We start from the raw sequence: 20,224 nt of genomic DNA on the forward strand, positions 1-20,224 counted from the left end.
CTGTTGACTCATATCCAGCTTATCGTCCACTGTAACCCCTTGGTCCTTTTCTGCAGAACTGCTGCCGAGCCATTCGGTCCCTAGTCTGTAGCGGTGCATGAGATTCTTCCGTCCGAAGTGCAGGACTCTGCACTTGTCCTTGTTGAACCTCATCAGATTTCTTTTGGCCCAATCCTCCAATTTGTCTAGGGCCCTCTGTATCCTATCCCTACCCTCCAGCGTATCTACCTCTCCTCCCAGTTTAGTGTCATCTGCAAACTTGCTGAGGGTGCAATCCACACCATCCTCCAGATCATTTATGAAGATATTAAACAAAACCGGCCCGAGGACCAACCCTTGGGGCACTCCACTTGATACCGGCTGCCAACTAGACCTGGAGCCATTGATCACTACCCGTTGAGCCCGACAATCTAGCCAACTTTCTATCCACCTCATAGTCCATTCATCCAGCCCATACTTCTTTAACTTGCTGTCAAGAATACTGTGGGAGACAGTGTCAAAAGCTTTGCTAAAGTCAAGGAACAACATGTCCACTGCTTTCCCCTCATCCTCAGAGCCAGTTATCTTGTCATAGAAGGCAATTAGATTAGTCAGGCATGACTTGCCCTTGGTGAATCCATGCTGACTGTTCCTGATCACTTTCCTCTCCTCTAAGTGCTTCAGAATTGATTCCTTGAGGACCTGCTCCATGATTTTTCCAGGGACTGAGGTGAGGCTGTCTGGCCTGTAGTTCCCAGGATCCTCCGTCTTCCCTTTTTTAAAGATGGGCACTGCATTAGCCTTTTTCCAGTCGTCTGGGACTTCCCCCGATCGCCATGAGTTTTCAAAGATAATGGCCAATGGCTCTGCACTCACATCCGCCAACTCCTTTAGCACTCTCGGATGCAGCGTATCCGGCCCCATGGACTTGTGCTCGTCCAGGTTTTCTAAATAGTCCCAAACCACTTCTTTTTCCACAGAGGGCTGGTCACCTCCTCCCCATGCTGTGCTGCCCAGTGCAGTAGTCTGGGAGCTGACCTTGTTCGTGAAGACAGAGGCAAAAAAAGCATTGAGTACATTAGCTTTTTCCACATCCTCTGTCACTAAGTTGTCTCCCTCATTCAGTAAGGGGCCCACACTTCCCTTGACTTTCTTCTTGTTGCTAACATACCTGAAGAAACCCTTCTTGTTACTCTTAACATCTCTTGCTAGCTGCAACTCCAGGTGTGATTTGGCCTTCCTGATTTCACTCCTGCATGCCTGAGCAATATTTTTATACTCCGCCCTGGTCATTTGTCCAACCTTCCACTTCTTGTAAGCTTCTTTTTTGTGTTTAAGATCAGCAAGGATTTCACTGTTAAGCCAAGCTGGTCGCCTGCCATATTTACTATTCTTTCTACACATCGGGATGGTTTGTCCCTGTAACCTCAATAAGGATTCTTTAAAATACAGCCAGCTCTCCTGGACTCCTTTCCCCCTCATGTTATTTTCCCAGGGGATCCTGCCCATCCGTTCCCTGAGGGAGTCAAAGTCTGCTTTTCTGAAGTCCAGTGTCCGTATTCTGCTGCTTTCCTTTCTTCCCTGTGTCAGGATCCTGAACTCGACCATCTCATGGTCACTGCCTCCCAGGTTCCCATCCACTTTTGCTTCCCCTACTAATTCTTCCCGGTTTGTGAGGAACAGGTCAAGAAGAGCTCTGCCCCTAGTTGGTTCCTCCAGCACTTGCACCAGGAAATTGTCCCCTACATTTTCCAAAAACTTCCTGGATTGTCTGTGCACCACTGTATTGCTTTCCCAGCAGATATCAGGGTGATTGAAGTCTCCCATGAGAACCAGGGCCTGTGATCTAGTAACTTCCATGAGTTGCCGGAAGAAAGCCTCGTCCACCTCATCCCCCTGGTCCAGTGGTCTATAGCAGACTCCCACCACGACATCACCCTTGTTGCTCACACTTCTAAACTTAATCCAGAGACACTCAGGTTTTTCTGCAGGTTCATACTTGAGCTCTGAGCAGTCATACTGCTCCCTTACATACAGTGCAACTCCCTCACCTTTTCTGCCCTGCCTGTCCTTCCTGAACAGTTATATCCATCCATGACAGTACTCCAGTCATGTGAGTTATCCCACCAAGTCTCTGTTATTCCAATCACATCATAACTCCTTGACTGTGCCAGGACTTCCAGTTCTCCCTGCTTGTTTCCCAGGCTTCTTGCATTTGTGTATAGACACTTGAGGTAACTTGCTGATTGTCCCTCTTTCTCAGTATGAGGCAGGAGCCCTGCCCTCTCGCACGCTCCTGCTCGTGCTTCCTCCCGATATCCCACTTCCCCACTTACCTCAGGGCTTTGGTCTCCTTCCCCTGGTGAACCTAATTAGAGACGTGGCCGGGCCCCATCCTCCCAGTGTCTCAACTAGTATCAGGTGGGCAGCAGTAGGAGAAAGCACACAGTACACTTTTTGTACAAGTATAGTAAGTGCTGCTCCCTGAATGTCCCATTATGCCTCCCTTCACCACCACTTGGGCATTAGAACTGCTAAGCTTCTCCAAAGGTTTTCCCACTGGCAGTCAGAGCTATAATTTAACCATTTATCTTTAGGTTCAATATTTTACCCTTGCCCCAGGCAAGAAAACATATCAGAACCAGGTAACGTGAGAGCCATTTATTGGTTTAGTTTTCTCTTTCATTATGTATTAACCTCAGTCCATTTAAAAAGCTTCTCCATGGCAAATGCCCTCTCCATCATATGACCTTGATATCTTTAAACCTATCACACTTAAGCCATTCTCCAGCTGAGTTTCAAAGGACTCCATATGTCTATGCTCTCCTATTTGGACTCTAAAGAGCTGATAGCCAGATTATTTCATAATGTAATGTATTCCATACCTCACTTCATAGACTCTTCATGAAAAAACACAGCCTCATGGTAATTTATATTCTGGTGCTATCATGAATTTAAGATAACTCCCTTTTTCCATTTGCAGATTCCACATTCCTCATTTGGTCATCAGATGAAATAGCTACAACTTCTTGATATGAATCTCACAAGCTATATACATCCATATTAGGCCAACTACTGAATACTTTTTATAGTACCACAACATTTTATTCCTTTTATTGTTCAATTTTGAAATAACCTCCTTTCCCATATTACATGGCTTATATATTATTAGTTACTTCATTGGTTTAGTTGAGCAAAAACAATGCTTAGAAATTACATTATCTGAAAAATTTGGGGCCAAAACTTCAAGTGATACCTTAACATTCATGCACCCTGAAAATGCTTCCCTTGATTTTTTTTTTTTTGTATAAGGTTTGGATTGACAAAATATGCTTGCCCCAAAACTCAGATTTGCACTTCAGAATAGCAGATGTGTATCCATACTAAACAGTACTTTCCTAGACTCTTCACAAAGAGACTATCTAAATTGTTCAGAACCATCTGTCTATTGATAGCAGGTTGTGGGCTTTTCACTCAGCTGTGTTTGTCGTATGAACTGCAAGGAGGAGGAGTTAGAGAAGTGCTTCCAATCAAGTCCCTAAACAACTCTTGTATAGATTCAGTGGTTTGCTCAGTTTTTGTCACTGTTTTGTTTTTTTTAGCATGTTTGTAACTGACAAGCTAGCACATCTTGCACTCCAGTACATACACAGAGGTGCACTATCTACAAATGATGAACATTAGCAAGTATTTGCAGCAAAATGTAGTTTAGGAACTTACGTTTGGAATGTTTGTCACAGAGGGCTGATGCCCTCATGTCACAGAGTCTCAAGGATCCTTTGCTGCTGCTGTAGACAAAGAGATTGCAATGGTGGGGATGAAACTCGGATGCAGTAATCACTTCTGTCAGATCCTCCATGTTGGCTGGCTTTATATCTACAATGTCTGAATGGAGGTTTTATTAAGGAAAATTAAATTGTTTACAAGTAAGCTATGAATCTTGCCACCTGTTTGAAGGCCGCATGGTTGTATAGACATTTTCCACACATTTACAGACAAATAAATTAGTTTTGAATAAAGCATTCTCATTTGTTTGAGAAGAGACATTCAGCATTATTCTATTTGGCAGTAGCTTTTCTTATTTGATGGTTGCACCACAGAGACAATTACATTTTCATAACAAAATTAATTTAGGAACACTATCTAACATACCTTACTGTGGATGTCATTAATATGCCTACATTTGCATTAAAATGTTGATGATGGAGATATGGCAGTTGAGGTTTTCAGATCCGTTCAGGGATTTGATCACCTATCTTTCATTTAAACTAAAGGAGAATCAGTAGCTAAATACCCTGCACTGCTTGGCAAATCAGAATCATCAGTATTTCCCCATAACTGCAATGGCAATTACTGCTGTAGTTCAGATAACACTGATGTATAGATAGCAGTGACTGTACATCTCAACTTTCCCTCCATCCAGTCTATTTAAAATATTGCTGCTAAAATAACTTTCCTCTCCTACTCTTTTGACCTCATCATCCCCTCCTTCACTGGCTTCTTGTCCTTTGCTGTATCAATGTCAAGGCCCTTTTCCTCCGCTTCAGTGCTTCACGGTTTGCCCCAGCCTGCTCTTATTTCCTCTTTCTCTCTCCCCTCATTCCCTCCTCTCCTCTAAATCCTCTCTCCTAGCTCCTCCCTTGAGTCTGCTTCTCCCATTCCCAGCTTTATACCTTTACTCATGCCCCTCCCTGTGCTTGGAATTCCTCCTTACAATACATTCCTTTCCTCTCAACCTAATTCTATGCTATATTCAACACTGGGTGGTTAGATAACCTAGAGCAGCGTTTCTCAAATGGCATGTGGCCACCAGAGGCTTTTCTTGTGAAAACCCCTGACCTAGAGGTTGGACGTTGGTTTTATATTGTTTGTACTGCATGTTCTTAGAATCTCAGGCCAAGCAGATGGAAAATTGTGGGATCATATAGGCTCTATGCTGGAACACCAAATGGCATTAGAACCTTAAACAGACATTCAGAAGTATCAAGGACTATAACAAAATGGTAGATGAATGTGAGCCACCAGGATATTTCAGATCTAAAAGATGCTAATGCTAAGGAGGGGGAATAATTGGTTATAATTGACATATATTAGTAGATCACAGAAGCTAGATAGACTGGAAGACCTAACAGGTTTTTCCCCCCCCCTTATCTCCATCAGTGCCAGTGTCAAGAAAGTTTGCCTACTGGTAAAGGATATCAAGGTCACTGACTAGTATAGCTAAAAGACTTTCAGCTAGATTCTGGTCTCATTTACAGCAGATACATCAGTGAAACTCCACTGTGTTTGATAAGTTAATCTTGATTTACACTGGTATGGAAGATCAGAATCAAGCCTGTAGTCTGGACAATTTGTATGGTTGCCCTAAAGTTATGGGAATCACTGTCTTACATCATTATGCAACTTAGGGAGGGTTTTTAAAAAGGTATGTGCATTTCTTCTGCACATGCAAATTGTACACAAACTCAGATGCCCGTATGCAAACTGATGAGTGTGAATATGTACCAGTCTCAATGCAAAAATCAAGGTCTATGCATGCACAAGACTGCACGGTTGTGTGCTGCTTTTGAAAATTGCACTGAGGGCTACATTTAAAAAAATGGCATCAAAAAACTGGTGCCTCCAATTTTTCATGTCTCACCTTTTCCAAATAGAATTTTTCAAAATGAGTCCAATCTTGCTCCCATTGAAGTCAATGGGAATTTTGTTAAAATATAATAGGAGCAGGTTTGGGTCCTGCAGTTGTGAATACAAATTGTGTAGATGCCTAACTGATCTATCCACATGGGCAAATACATTTAGAAAGCACAAATCAGAGTTCTCTGTGTGCCAAATTATAGATGTGAAAATATGTAGACAATTTCAGGTGCTGAGTAAAGGACCTCTGAAAATTTGCCCATTTGGTAAGAAAAAATCATAAACATAGAATATACTGTTAGCTTCACTACAAATTGAAGTTCCAGCAGTGCCATCCATTGTGGAAAATTCCCCATGAAGATAATGCTTATTACTGAAATCAATGTAAATTTCTGTGAAAAAAGGACTGTAGCTCTGAGCTCTTTAATTGTTCATATCTGAAGTATATATCACACCAATTAAGTAACCCATGTATACATCAGCCAATCCAATCACTATTATTAAAAATTATTGATACGATGCTTAACTTACATGGTACTCCTCAGTCACAGCCATTTGGTGATCTTATGCTCTGGGAAAGACAAGTGAAAAAACCACAAGAGAAGATATGGGACAACAGCTCAGAAAAGGGAAAGTGAGAAGAGAGATTTCTGGTGCAAAAGGAGGAAGAAATATTTCCTAGAAGAAGAAGATTTTAAGAAAACAATAGTTGAAGAGGCATTGTGATGGAGTGTTCATCCCCACACCAGCTCTGAAGGGGTGACGGTGGCCCAGAAGGGACCAATTAACCTTCACAGTTGTACCTGATGGGAGGCCCAGGGATTGATAAATACTAATTGCTGATGATGCCCAGCTGGCAAAGGATTATAAAGAGGGGAAGTTTGTAGTACTAGGAGGCTGCAGGGAGAGAGTCTGTAGTCATTCTCTGGGAGCAGGAAACCTAGCAGGGAGAATAAGTCCTAGGATCCTGCCCCTGGAAGAAGGGTCAACCCCAGAGGAGTTGTGGAGAAAGGATGCCTGAAAAGGCAGGGTAGGAAGAAGCTCAGAGAAACAGCAGCAAGGAGGGAGACTGTGTAGACCTTGGCTGCTGATTATGGGGTCGCTGGACTGGAATCCAGGATAGAGGTAAGGCCTGGATTCCCCTACCAGCCACTGGGAAGTGGTGCTGGACTGTTTGAGGTGCAATCTGGACAGCTAGTCCAGCAAAACTTTGATACCCCAGAAGGGGTGGGTGGGGGTATATAGTGACCTAGCCAGAGGGATGAGTTGTGAGTAGGGAGCACTGTGAATTACAGGAAGAGAGACCACTGTAGTGACGAAATGACCACTTGGCAGGGGGTGCCATGCAGGAAGAACTGCTATGCCATGCCTGCCCAGGAGGAGGAGGTGCTCTTGTGGTGAGTGAACACCATTACAGGCATACAGTGAAAACAAAGAGTAACAATATGGCAGAGTATCTGAGTAAGACTATTTTCTCATATGATCCTCATCCTTGTAGTGTCTGCAAACCTTCCAAACACTAATGAATTTATCTTCACAATACCCCTGTGGGAGAGGAAGCTGTAGCTCACAAAAGCTTATGCTCAAATAAATTGGTTAGTCTCCAAGGTGCCACAAGTACTCCTTTTCTTATTACTATTCTATCTTTCAGATAAGGAACCGGGGCAGAGAGAATACATGGCTTGCCCAAAGTCACACTGAAAATCCACGATAGAGCTGTGATGTGAACATAGATCTATTGAATCCCAGATTGGGGCCTTAAACACAAGACCCTCCTTCCCAGCTGTCATGCTTCCCAGAACATAAAATTTGAATCAATTGGCATAAGAGATAATTTGAACATTCCTGGAGAATGAGATAATAGGAAAATGTTGTTTTATTAATGGCCAGAAAAGTCGCATGTTGTCTTACTAAGCCAGTCCCTGTGCTTGTTGAAGCAGACAGAAAAACTTTAATTGATTTCAGTGGGAGCAGGGTCAGGCCCATCACAGAAATTACAACTACTCTTTGATCTTTCCTGAGCCTGTAGATTTCAGAAGCACTAAAATGAAATTAAAATTTAAAAGTAACAATATGCAAGTGTAGATAAAATTATCATAAATTTGCTTGGCTTCACAGTGACCATATCATATATTACGCTGAATTGGTTTTAAAACGAAAAACGGCAGTGAAGAATGGGAGTAGCTGGTGACATTTCATAACAAGAGGACATGAATTAATGTTGCATTTCAATGGCATTCCTAAGAAATTACTTACAGTATCACATTTGCATCCATCTCCAGGAATCCATCATCATTAATGTTAGTACAATGAATACCAAGATGTGGTAACATTGATTTACCACCTATTATGAAGTATGCCTAAATGTTCTTAAAATTCCAACTGGCAGAAATATCCTTTATTTGGTTATTTGCATTTGGTAAATCTGTCTGAAGAAATCTGTTAGTAAAAGCAATTGCTTTCAGTGATTGAGTTGCTTTCAGGAGATCAGAGGAATTACAGTAACTCGGTGCAAGAATTTCACCTGTTAGTGGAGAAGATGAATAATTGCTGAGTGATGAGAAAGATATTAAATATAAATAGAGTGTGTGAAACAGTCACACCAAGTATCATTTTTTCTGGAAGCTGAAGATGGTATTGATGAATTTCCCTTCATTGTACAAAATGTATAGCCCCATGCTGAATAATGAAATTAAATATTCCATTTCCCCAGCTGAAATACATAAAACACTTGGAACAGAAGGCATTTCCAGATGCGATCTACATTTCCATTGGGACAACGTAGACTTTACTGCCTTTCATGGATCATACATTAAATGTATGAACAAAACCCAAAATTTCATCAGATTGAAGCAAAAATAAAACACATATAACCCCTATACTAAAGTAAAATGAACAAAAGAAACACAAACTGTTGAAGAGATTTAACCCTCATAAGTTTGTAATATGTGTAGGAACAGCCCAGTACTTTGAGAGCTACATAACCCAATGTATCAAAAGCAGATTATGTCACACAAAAGAACATTTTTCTCATCTTTTAATTTTTGCCATCCATCTGACAACTATCAAGTATGGCTCGACAGGTGATGTGTGGGCATTGTATTTAAACTAGTATGACAAGAGAAGGGCACACAGAACAGAAGCATCTCCCATGAGACACTTTGCATTTTTATTTTCCCATTACCCCCTTATGCTGGGTTTTACCTGGTATTCTATAGCAGAGAAATACAGAACAATTGGGCCAGGTTCTCTGTTCTAGATCCAGCCCCTTTGTGCAACCTGAGCAGCTCAAAAGAAGATGGAAGCTGGTAGTAGCAAGCCAAATGAAAAATTCCTCTGCGGAAGGTGGGGACAGGACTCTATTATGTCACAAAGCTGATGCAAGCAGCTCCTACATTAACTGCCACCCCCCAATACCAGTGTATGGGGTGTACTGGAGGCAGGGAGGGATGTCTTGTGTAGAACACAACTGTGCCACAACAGTTCACAGCTGGCATATGGGCCCTTAAGGATGATAGCTATCTGGTATAAATGAGAGAAGTGCTTACACTGCGTCTCATGCTCTAATATCCCCACCTTCCTCTTGCACCAAGTGGATCTCGATGCAGGAGAGAATCTAGGCACACACGCTTTAGAGAGATGGAAAAGCCATAGAGACTGATTCACCCTTGGTAGTTCAAAGGGCTGCAATTCACACTTCCCTGAACAAGCGGAGGTTGCTGCGCTTAAGTGGGAGAGATTCACCCTGGGGAAAAGGCAAGTGGTGTTTACACGGCTACTGTCTCCCCGGGGCCTGATGAGGGAGATGAATTTTAATTTATGGCAGAGGCCAAGGATGGGAGGGGGGGAGGACTGAATCAGCAAATCCTCAAAGTGCCTTCATTGCCACCCGCTTTGAAAACTATGCATGCTCTGGACACCATGTGCTTCTGCTACACTCCCCTTCAGGCCAGGCTTTCCCCATTGGCCTGGCGTGCACAGGCAGAACATTGATTCACATGAACATAATATTAAAACAAAGAATTTAAACTCACCAAGGAAATAGTGTCTCAGCCCCTCCTAACTCATTTCAACACTATCTTGCTCCATACAGGACTGCTTCTCCAGTGCCTGGCTCAGTGATATGGGATGAGGCTACTAGGGAGCTGATGGATTTTCTAGCAGTTCTCCAGGGAAAGATGGACATGAAAGATTTAACATGCCTGCAGACTATGGTGGAGGGTGAGTTCTTACAGCTGGATCTGCAGAGCTGGAAGGAGTTAGTAGTGGAGGGAGTATTATTACAAGAGCAGAGAAAGCACACCAAGACCTGTGAAGTTAGTGCTCAGTCTCCTACAGCACTAACTTGGGGCTTTGAGCGCCTCCAGGAGCAAGTCACTTGCTCATTACTTTTAGTCCCTTTGTAGGCTATGTGATGGAATACACAGCTACTCCACTGGCAGGACTCCATGAAGCAGGATGTATTCAACCCCTATGTACTCTCTACCAGCAACATCCTAAGTAGCAGGAAAAAGGAGTATTTAAGATGGGGGAAGGAAAGATTGGGTCTCTGCTTACTAAAAGGCTCCTTGCTGATCTGAGTGAAGTCAGTGGAAGTTTTGCCATTGGCTTCAGTGGGAATGGATAGGTTCTAAAGCGAGCCTCGGCATTATTCACAGTACAGGACGGGGACTAACAGGATTAGTGCCAACAGCTGTTGTGCAGATGATATTAAAATGAGGACAACGTGACAGGAGATTTGTTCCACTGCCTTTCAGCCACTGCATCCAACAGGAACATCCCCTTCTGGGAGAAAGTATTCAGTAAAGTTTCTTTTTATTGCAGGTTGTGAAGATGACCTGCCCCCAATCCAAAATTTGCATTAATGAGACTCCCTCACTTGATCAGCTAGAATATAAATTAGTGGGTCCACTTTATGCTTGTGCCAAAACATGTATAATGAGAATGTGGAAAATAAGCAGGGCTCCTGCTGAATGAAAAGAGTTCCAGGATGTTTCCTTTTATGATAATGGGAACATTGCACAGTTTCCTGAAAATAGATTATCTCTTTTGAACCGCAGAGTATGTATTAAAAAAACCTAGCTATTTCTCCAGCAGATACCACCAGGGATTCGTACAAGGAACTGGGTTTGGCAGAAAACTTGTAATTGAATTAAATGCACAAATCAAGCTATACCAAGGGTGGGCAAACTACGGCTTGCGGGCCAGATCTGGCCCTTCAGGGCTTTGGATCTGTTCCATGGGATTGCCACCCCCATGGCACTGCGGGCCCTGTGTCGCTCCCAGAAGCAGCCGGCACCATGTCCCTGCGGCCCCTGGAGGAGCAGAGGGCTCCGCACGCTGCCCTCACCTGTGGGTACCTCCCTCCACAGGTCCCATTGGCCAGGAATGGGAAACTGCGGCCAATGGGAGCTTTGGGGGAAGTACTCACAGGAGAGGGCAGCGTATGGAGCCCTCTGCCCCCACGTCCCCCCACCCAGGGCCGCAGGGATGTGGTGCCGGCCACTTCGGGGCTAGGGTAGCCAGGGATCCTGCCTTAGCCCCGCTGTGCACCGCTGCCACCCCGGAGCCACTCCAGGTAAGCAGCGCCAGGCCGGAGCCAACACCCTGAACCCCTCCTGCACCCCACACCCCAACTCTGTGCCCTGAGCCCCCTGCTGCACTCCTCCTGCACCCCAACCCCCTGCTCTGAGCCCCAAACCCCCTGCCCTGAGCCCCCTGCTGCACCCTGCACCCCAACCCCCTCCTGCACCCCAACCCACTGCCCTGAGCCCCCTCTCGCACTCTGCACCCCTCCTGCCACACTCTGCACTCCCTCCTGCACCCCAACCCCCTGCCCTGAGCCCCCTCCCACACTCTGCACTCCCTCCTGCACCCCAACCCCCTGCCCCAGCCCTACATTCATGGCCCTGCATGGAATTTCCCCACAAAGATGTGGCCCTCGAGCCAAAAAGTTTGCCCACCCCTGAGCGATCCCATGTACAGGACTGAATCCTCCAAGTCTGGCAAGATCTTCCCTGGCTTCAACAGGGATTTTGCCAGAGCAAATATGAGTCAGGGCTGGAGGATTTGGCCCTCAGAGCAAAATGCAGTGGACCCTCATTTGTCCAAGAAGCACAGGGACATGTACTTTGTATAAACAGGGGGTTTGGAATGGTGAGTTTTCCATAAAAGTGATGCACATTTCAGACAAGAACCTAAATTCGGGTAATGGGAATTTTTAGAAACAAGGGAGTCAGCCAGCAAATGGAGCTCCCATCCGAAACCAAGTGTAGACTTGCTAAAGTTTGTACTGTTTTCATTTTGGTATTTCTGAGAGTTGTTTCCTTAATTAATCATTTGACCACAATATTTTCATTAAAAGAAGAGAGTGGGGAAGATTCTGTGCAACGATTCCAGAAACAGAGCCATACCACCATGCATGCCCCTACACCAGTTATGCCAATCCTATGCTACTCCTGTGCTGAGGGAATTCTCCCCCAGCCTCTTGTGGTTTCTTTACCATGTCTGGGCACTGGGGGAGCACCACATACAGTCGGAAGCCAGAATCAACCCTCAGTATGTTCAGTGACACAGTGTCAATTTAATTTTTTTAAAAGTAGTAAACTAATTATCAGACTTTTTAACATGGAATTATATATATATATATATATATAAACACTTTCTTTCTTATTTAAGGAATACTATGTGTTTTCATTGTCTTATCAGGCAGTCCTCTCTTCTGAATCTGTATCTTTCAAACCTGTTCTCGAGTCATAGCTTTATGGAATGGATCATCAATAGGTTAATGTATCTGGCCTTTTCTCCTAATTGCACTGTCTTTCCTCAGGCAGAGAGATGACCCAGTATTTATATTCTAACTAATCCTAATAGCCACAGTGGCAGTCCTTTTCTATCAGTACACAGCTTTCTTCCAGCATTCTGCTAAAAGCATGTAGCATATAGGATTATTTTTAAACCTAGAGTTCCAATTACATCATCTGCACCATTCAGCTCTTCTGAGCCACAGCAACATTGACGGCAGCATAACTGATGCTCCTTCAAGCTTTCTTGTACCTAATATCTGCTAATGCTAGTGATTGATTTAGTGCTTTAAAATGACTTAATGGTACAAGGTCAATGCAATTCACTTCTTTAATTCAATGATTTTTTTGATGTCACATCAGACTTGGGAACTTTGGTGCCAAGTCATACTGCCTGGACTCTTTGCTGGAAATTTAAATCTCAGAAGGCCTAATTCTGTGAAGTGCTAAGTGTTTCCTGCCAATTGCCATCTATCGATGGTACTTATATGGTCCCCATTACTGTAGAATCTGACCACTTCAAAACCTTTAATATATTTATCCTCACACCATGCCTGTGAGGCAGGCAAGTGCTATCATCCCCATTTTACAGAGAGTGAACTGAAGCATAGAGAAGCTAAGGGACTTGCCCAGGATCACACAGAAAGTTTGTGGCAGAGCAGGGACTTGAATGCACATCTCCAAAGTCTGAGGATTGCACCCTAACCACTGGACCATCCTTTCTCAGGGACTTAATTGAGAGTTGGGGACACTCAATGATGATAATACTACCTAGCTCTTATACAGCACTTTTCATCCTTCTATCTCAAAGCACATTACAAGAAGGTCATGATATGATACCCATTTTATAAATGGGGAAAACTGAGGCATAGAGATGCAAACACACTTGCCAAAGGTCACCCAACAAGCCAGTGGTAGAACCAAGACTAGAACTCAGATCTCCAGAGTCCCAGGCTACTGCTCTGTCCACCAGTCTACATAGTTTAAGTGCACTAGAATACTCTCAGTTAATTTCTTCATTATACTGGAAGACTCTTTGGTCCTCTAAATACTCATCTTCAATTAAAGTTCCCCATAAGAGTCCAGGTCTCTGATTCTGATCTCCTTTACACCAGTGTAACTCTGTCTCTTGGGCCACAACTGCACACAACTGGTTCTGTGGGAGTGTACTTGTGGGCTGAAATGTCTGACCTCATTTTTCAACATACAGTATTTAATCATCAGGTTGCATGGTCATATATTCTTGATCCATTTGCTTGTGCAATTATGATTGTCTCAAATTACTCGGGATTGCTTTCTTCTCCATTTCCTAGCCCTCTGATAACTGAACATTCATAGGATCATATAAATTAGAAATGGAAAAGACCTATTAAATAATCTAGTCCAGCTCCTCTTAGGCAGTTTTAGTCTGTACTCTGTCTTCTAGCACTCTGTACAATCTAGTTGTAAGGTTTTCAAGGAATGGGAATAACAGTATAACAAAGAACAGAAAAAGTATAGTACTCCAGATGAAATCAACAGGATGTTTCAGATGAGTAAAACAAGCAGAATTTGGCTCTTAGGACTGTTCTACAACCTATAAGATTTCATTGTCAGGAAACTTTTCCTGATGTCTAAGATGAGGCAGTGGACTTTCCAGTGGATCTACCACTAGACAGATCTACAAGTCTATATTTCCTACATAGGGGAATGCAGGGCCCCTCATCCACGGGGCGGCAAGGAGGAGCCTTTCCTTCTCAAATCCGCTTACATGTTTTGCATAAAGAACTTTGATGCATGTTTTGTGTAATCTAGTTAGAAACAAAGTTGTAGGAGTGTAAACCTATTTTCTCCTATTCTAAGTGCTCAGGTAAGTCAGTGATGGACCCATACATGTGAACGTAGATAATTCTATAAAATAGGTGATTGTTTTTAATTAGTAAAACAAAGCCTATTCTAGATTTGGCTTTTTTATATAGGATTTTTTCATACAGAGGGTAACTGCATTGCTGCATCAGAAAGCACTCGAAAATGAACAATGCAATGGAACTAGATGTCTATTTTTAGGTATCTATGTAAGGCGAAATTTTTTTTAAAAAGCACTTAAGTGACTTTGGAGAATTCATCCCATTGAATCTCAATAAGGCTCATTCTCCTAAATCACTTAGCCACTGTGGGTGGTATTTCTAAAAATATCTACCATCACAGTATCTAAGAACTACACAGTTATGGAGCACAAGGATCATTTGTCTTCTCTGGTAGTCCAAAGCTATGGGGGGGGGGGTGCTGGTTTTATTTTAAGAGTACTAATTCTGGGCAAGACTGCAGTTTATATTCAGTATAAGAATGGCAGCATTACATTACAAATAACAACCCTACTGATAATCTACCCTACATTTATAGAGCACTTTTCATCCCAAAAGGATCCCAAAGCAACTGCAACTCCCATACATTAAGTACCTGAATAGATTGGCGGGTGGCAGCAAGCACTGCACAACAAGCTTGGGAGAAAGAGAGGAACTGTTGGCCATGGAGAGTGGGGTAAATGTCTACTCTCACCAGTTTTCAGAGTGGCAGCTGTGTTAGTCTGTATCCGCAAAAAGAAAAGGAGTACTTGTGGCACCTTAGAGACTAACAAATTTATTTGAGCATAAGCTTTTGTGAGCTACAGCTCACTTCATCAGATACATGCAGTAGAAAATAGAGTGGGGAGATTTTATATACACAGAGAACATGAAACAATGGGTGTTACCATACACACTGTAACGAGAGTGATCGGGTAAGGTGAGCTATTACCAGCAGGAGAGAGAAAAAACCTTTTGTAGTGATAATCAAGGTGGGCCATTTCCAGCAGTTGACAAGAACATGTGAGGAACAGTGGTGGGGGGAAATAAACATGGGGAAATAGTTTTACTTTGTGTAATGACACATCCACTCCCAGTCTTTATTCAAGCCTAAGTTAATGGTGTCCAGTTTGCAAATTAATTCCAATTCAGCAGACTGTCGTTGGAGTCTGTTTTTGAAGTCTTTTTGTTGAAGAATTGCCACTATTAGGTCTAGTGTTTTTGTTGTGTGGTGTATGGTTGCTGGTGAGTATTTGCCCTCTACACCAACATTCCACACAAAGATGGACCACAAGCCATCAGGAACAGTATCCCCGATAATGTCACGGCAAACCTGGTGGCTGAACTTTGTGACTTTGTCCTCACCCATAACTATTTGACATTTGGGGAAAATGTATACCTTCAAATCAGTGGCACTGCTATGGGTACCCGCATGGCCCCATAGTATGCCAACATTTTTATGGCTGACTTAGAACAACGCTTCCTAAGCTCTCGTCCCCTAATGCTCCTACTCTACTTGCGCTACATTGATGACGTCTTCATCATCTGGACCCATGGAAAAGAAGCCCTTGAGGAATTCCACCATGATTTCAGCAATTTCCATCCCACCATCAACCTCAGCCTGGACCAGTCCACACAAGAGATCCACTTCCTGGACACTACGGTGCTAATAAGCGATGGACACATAAACACTACCCTATATTGGAAATCTACTGACCACTATGCTTACCTACATGCCTCCAGCTTTCATCCAGACCACACCACATGACCCATTGTCTACAGCCAAGCTCTATGATACAACTGCATTTGCTCCAACCCCTGAGACAGAGACAAATACCTACAAGATCTCTATCAAGCGTTCTTACAACTACAATACCCACCTGCTGAAGTGAAGAAACAGATTGACAGAGCCAGAAGCGTACCCAGAAGTTACCTATTACAGGACAGGCCCAACAAAGAAAATAACAGAACGCCACTAGCCATCACCTTCAGCCCCCAACTAAAACCTCTCCAATGCATCATCAAGGATCTACAACCTATCCTGAAGGACAACCCATCACTCTCACAGATCTTGGGAGACAGGCCAGTCCTTGCTTACAGACAGCCCCCCAACCTGAAGCAAATACTCACCAGCAACACACACCACACAACAGAACCACTAACCCAGGAACCTATCCTTGCAACAAAGCCCGTTGCCAACTGTGTCCACATATCTATTCAGGGGACACCACCATAAGGCCTAATCACATCAGCCACACTATCAGAGGCTTGTTCATCTGCACATCTACAAATGTGATATATGCCATCATGTGCCAGCAATGCCCCTCTGCATGTACATTAGTCAAACTGGACAGTCTCTACGTAAAAGAATAAATGGACACAAATCAGACGTTAAGAATTATAACATTCAAAAACCAGTCGGAGAACACTTCAATCTCTTTGGTCACTTGATTACAGACCTAAAAGTGGCAATTCTTCAACAAAAAAAACTTCAAAAACAGACTCCAAGAAGAAACTGCTGAATTGGAATTAATTTGCAAACTGGACACCATTAACTTAGGCTTGAATAGAGACTGGGAGTGGATGTGTCATTACACAAAGTAAAACTATTTCCCCATGTTTATTTCCCCCCACTACTGTTCCTCACACGTTCTTGTCAACTGCTGGAAATGGCCCACCTTGATTATCACTACAAAAAGGTTTTTTTCCTCTCCTGCTGGTAATAGCTCACCTTACCCGATCACTCTCATTACAGTGTGTATGGTAACACCCATTGTTTCATGTTCTCTGTGTATATAAAATCTCCCCACTCTATTTTCTACTGCATGTATCTGATGAAGTGAGCTGTAGCTCACAAAAGCTTATGCTCAAATAAATTTGTTAGTCTCTAAGGTCCCACAAGTACTCCTTTTCTTTTTACTCTGACCAGAAGTGCCATGGGAACCTTAATATGAAGAAAGGCAGCTAGGACCTCAGTTTTTAATGTCACTTTGAAAGAAAGGGATGCACATACATGAAGCTGCATGGCACTCCATTTATATACTCAGATGACCAAATCTATATTGAACAATTTGATTACATCAGACATTTTACCCCTTGCACTCCATATCCTTTAAATTAGATAGATTTTTACTTATGAGCACTGCAAGTTACATTTTGTGATGCTTTATGGTTGGCTAAAGCTAATACTCTGCAAAAGATCACATTTTGCAAGGTTAATTTCAAGTCCAAAATCACATGGGAATGAGAATAATTAGATTCATTTAAGAATTCCTCCCTCTGGCAAAGCTGATTGAATTATTTATACATTATCTTTTCATATAATTGTACCTAGAACCATCTAAATGGCTTTTTTGTCTAACTTACAGTAAATTAACAATACATGTTTTTTCTAAGTGGACACATCTCCTGCACCTGCAACATTAGTGATTAGTACATTTTTAAATCAGCGCAATGAGAAATGAATACAGAGGCGAATCAAAACACCAAAAGTAAAAGCCTCACACAGATACACCTAATTGGCAAACACTTATCAGCTGCAGAAATAAAACCAGTAAGACCATGGACCCAATCCTGCAACCCTTTCCCACACAAGTAATTCCACTGACTCCAGGAGCAGTGCTCTCCAGTGTAAGAACTATTTGTGTGATAAGATCTCTCTGATCTCGTTCACTGTAGGCTATTATCTGGTGCTATATTTCTCGAGTCTCTCTGGTTGAAGGATTTCAGAGTCTGAAAGGGCACTGAAGATTCCAATGGAACAAACCACTGGACCAGTAGTGTGACCATGATTTTTGGTGCTACCCTCTGCTCACTCATTCCGGTGGTAAAGACATGAAGAAGTCTGTGCTATTCCAGTATTAAGAAGTATTCTCATGTATAATGGAGCCATTCACTCATGCTAAATGGAGTGGACCAACGACATGGTCCCTACACAAACTGGAAAATAATTCATTCCAAGCAATCTTTACCAAATGACTTATTGTAAAATGTTAACCCTATTACATAGAACACACAACACCACCTGGAACAAGTACTACAAACATACAAGAAATTCGGTGAAATCCTGGCCCCACTGAAGTCAATTGGCTTTACCTTATAAGTATGGAAGTTTATACTATGTGTTTCTTTGTGGCAGGCTAAAGTTAATATTCTGCAAAAGATTACATTTTAATTCCACTCTATTCTTTTTCTTCCGCCCCAGTCAGTTCCCTTTCCCCCTAAACTGTTATCAAAGCATAATGGTGATAAGGCTTAAAGGCCAGCTCCTGCCACTATGGAAAAACACATACAGGGGCTAGGAAACTCCTTGAAGTTCTTTGAAGAGTTTTCTACATTTACCAGGTGAAAGTGGGGAAGGAGTATGGGGTTTTCTCACCTGCTTTCTGGCCTGTGGAAGAAACTGGAAGCCTGGCCCACAAGCCACATATGTCTTGAGGATCTGCCAGTTTCTCAGGGGAGGGAATAAAACAAAGGGCCCAATCCTGCACACATTACTAGGCAGCATCAACAGGACTATTCTCTTTACTAAAAATTAAGCCCAATAGTAAGCGTTTGCAGGAGTGAGCTCTTTGTTTGCTCCAACCCCACTGTCTGTGCTTAACAAATACAGTTTAAAAATCATAAAGATACTCCTTTGTCAAATTCACTGCACAGTTCTAAAATCCAAGTGAATATTAATGCCTATGCTTACACTTGTCTCACCACCACAACAACTTAACGAATGGTATGTGTGTCTATTTGGAGGCAACTACATTACAGAAAAGTCTACATGAATGAGTGATAGATAAAGAGGAAATCCATTAAAAGGATAACTTAATCACATACTACTTAATTGTGTATGGACAGGAGTGATAAGTAAGAAAATTAGGTATTTTGATTAACAATTTTTTTTATTAAACAAATCTGCACTGCACTTCTTATCCTAAGGCCACAGCTATAATAAAACCATCTTAAATTAACTCATTCAAAGGCAAACCCTGTTCTTTGCCAAAAATTAGTTAGGCTTCAGTTATAATTATTCCCAGCCAGGCCCAACCCTTCCAATTTATTTTTTAGAGAGCTAGAGGTTGAATGTTATAACTCTATACGACATCCCCCATTACTGCAGCATCATGCCACCTGCTTTTGATACAAAACTTGTTTTAAATTACTCAGAGGATGATCTTAGTCAGGGGCCCAGTGCTAGAATTCTGCACCAGACCTCCCAATCCCCTGATCTACCATATAGGTCTCTCTTATCCACTACTTGGCTGTATGGTAGCCATGAAGCAAGTTTTTAGGACAGATTGGAGTTTAAAGTAATGGAGAAGGTAGAGAACCTGCTGATTCTGACAGGGATAGATTAAAAAAAATCACCAAACCAAACTCTTGAGTAAAAACCTTGAATATTAGTAAACTGTAATACACACACATAACAAGAGGATAGCCCCTGCCTTGAAGAGTTTAAAATCTAGGCATAAGTATTTAGTTAAGGCACTCAAAGCAAAGTGAACATGGTATAAATGCCTCCTCAGGTGGATTGAGGGCCCAGTCCTAAATTTACAGAACAAATTTGAGTTTTGACAATAACTTCAATAGGAATAGAATTGATACCCTAATCTTTCCTCATAAATTAACCACATAAATTAGCCCCTTTTAATGAGAATGTTGCATAAATATGGGCTACTTACGTACATGTTTGCAGGATCAAACCCTTTATATAATTCTAGAAATGCAATAGGGCTTATTTCCCTTTTGCACTTTGCAAAAATAAGATCGAACATTTCTTGCAAATGTCTACTAGTATTTGTGAAAGCTTTTGTTTACAAATTTGTTACAATTGTGAGAAGCCAGGTAGTTAAATATCTTTAATAAATTACTTATTTCATTCTTTGGCTGATGCTGTTAACATTTTCATGTTATTTCCATTTAAAAAAGAGAGAGAGAGAGAACGAACCTTGCCGGATTCTTTCCAAACAGGCAGTAACAAACTATCCATCA

The 20,224-nt window shown here is 42.3% G+C and overlaps 1 protein-coding gene across 6 annotated transcripts in view; it reads right to left on the reverse strand.

Moving 5' to 3' along the window:
• The window catches only part of PPP2R2C (protein phosphatase 2 regulatory subunit Bgamma), a 292,251-nt gene that overhangs the window by 45,838 nt on the left and 226,189 nt on the right, over positions 1-20,224 (reverse strand). For all 6 annotated transcript variants that reach the window (XM_037898107.2, XM_043544684.1, XM_037898109.2 and 3 more), the window contains one exon: positions 3,700-3,864. In XM_037898107.2, coding sequence (XP_037754035.2) covers positions 3,700-3,864 — 165 coding nt within the window. The remainder of the gene's footprint in view (positions 1-3,699; positions 3,865-20,224) is intronic.

Source organism: Chelonia mydas, chromosome 4 (genome assembly GCF_015237465.2).
Source record: "Chelonia mydas isolate rCheMyd1 chromosome 4, rCheMyd1.pri.v2, whole genome shotgun sequence".
Taxonomy (NCBI): domain Eukaryota; kingdom Metazoa; phylum Chordata; order Testudines; family Cheloniidae; genus Chelonia; species Chelonia mydas.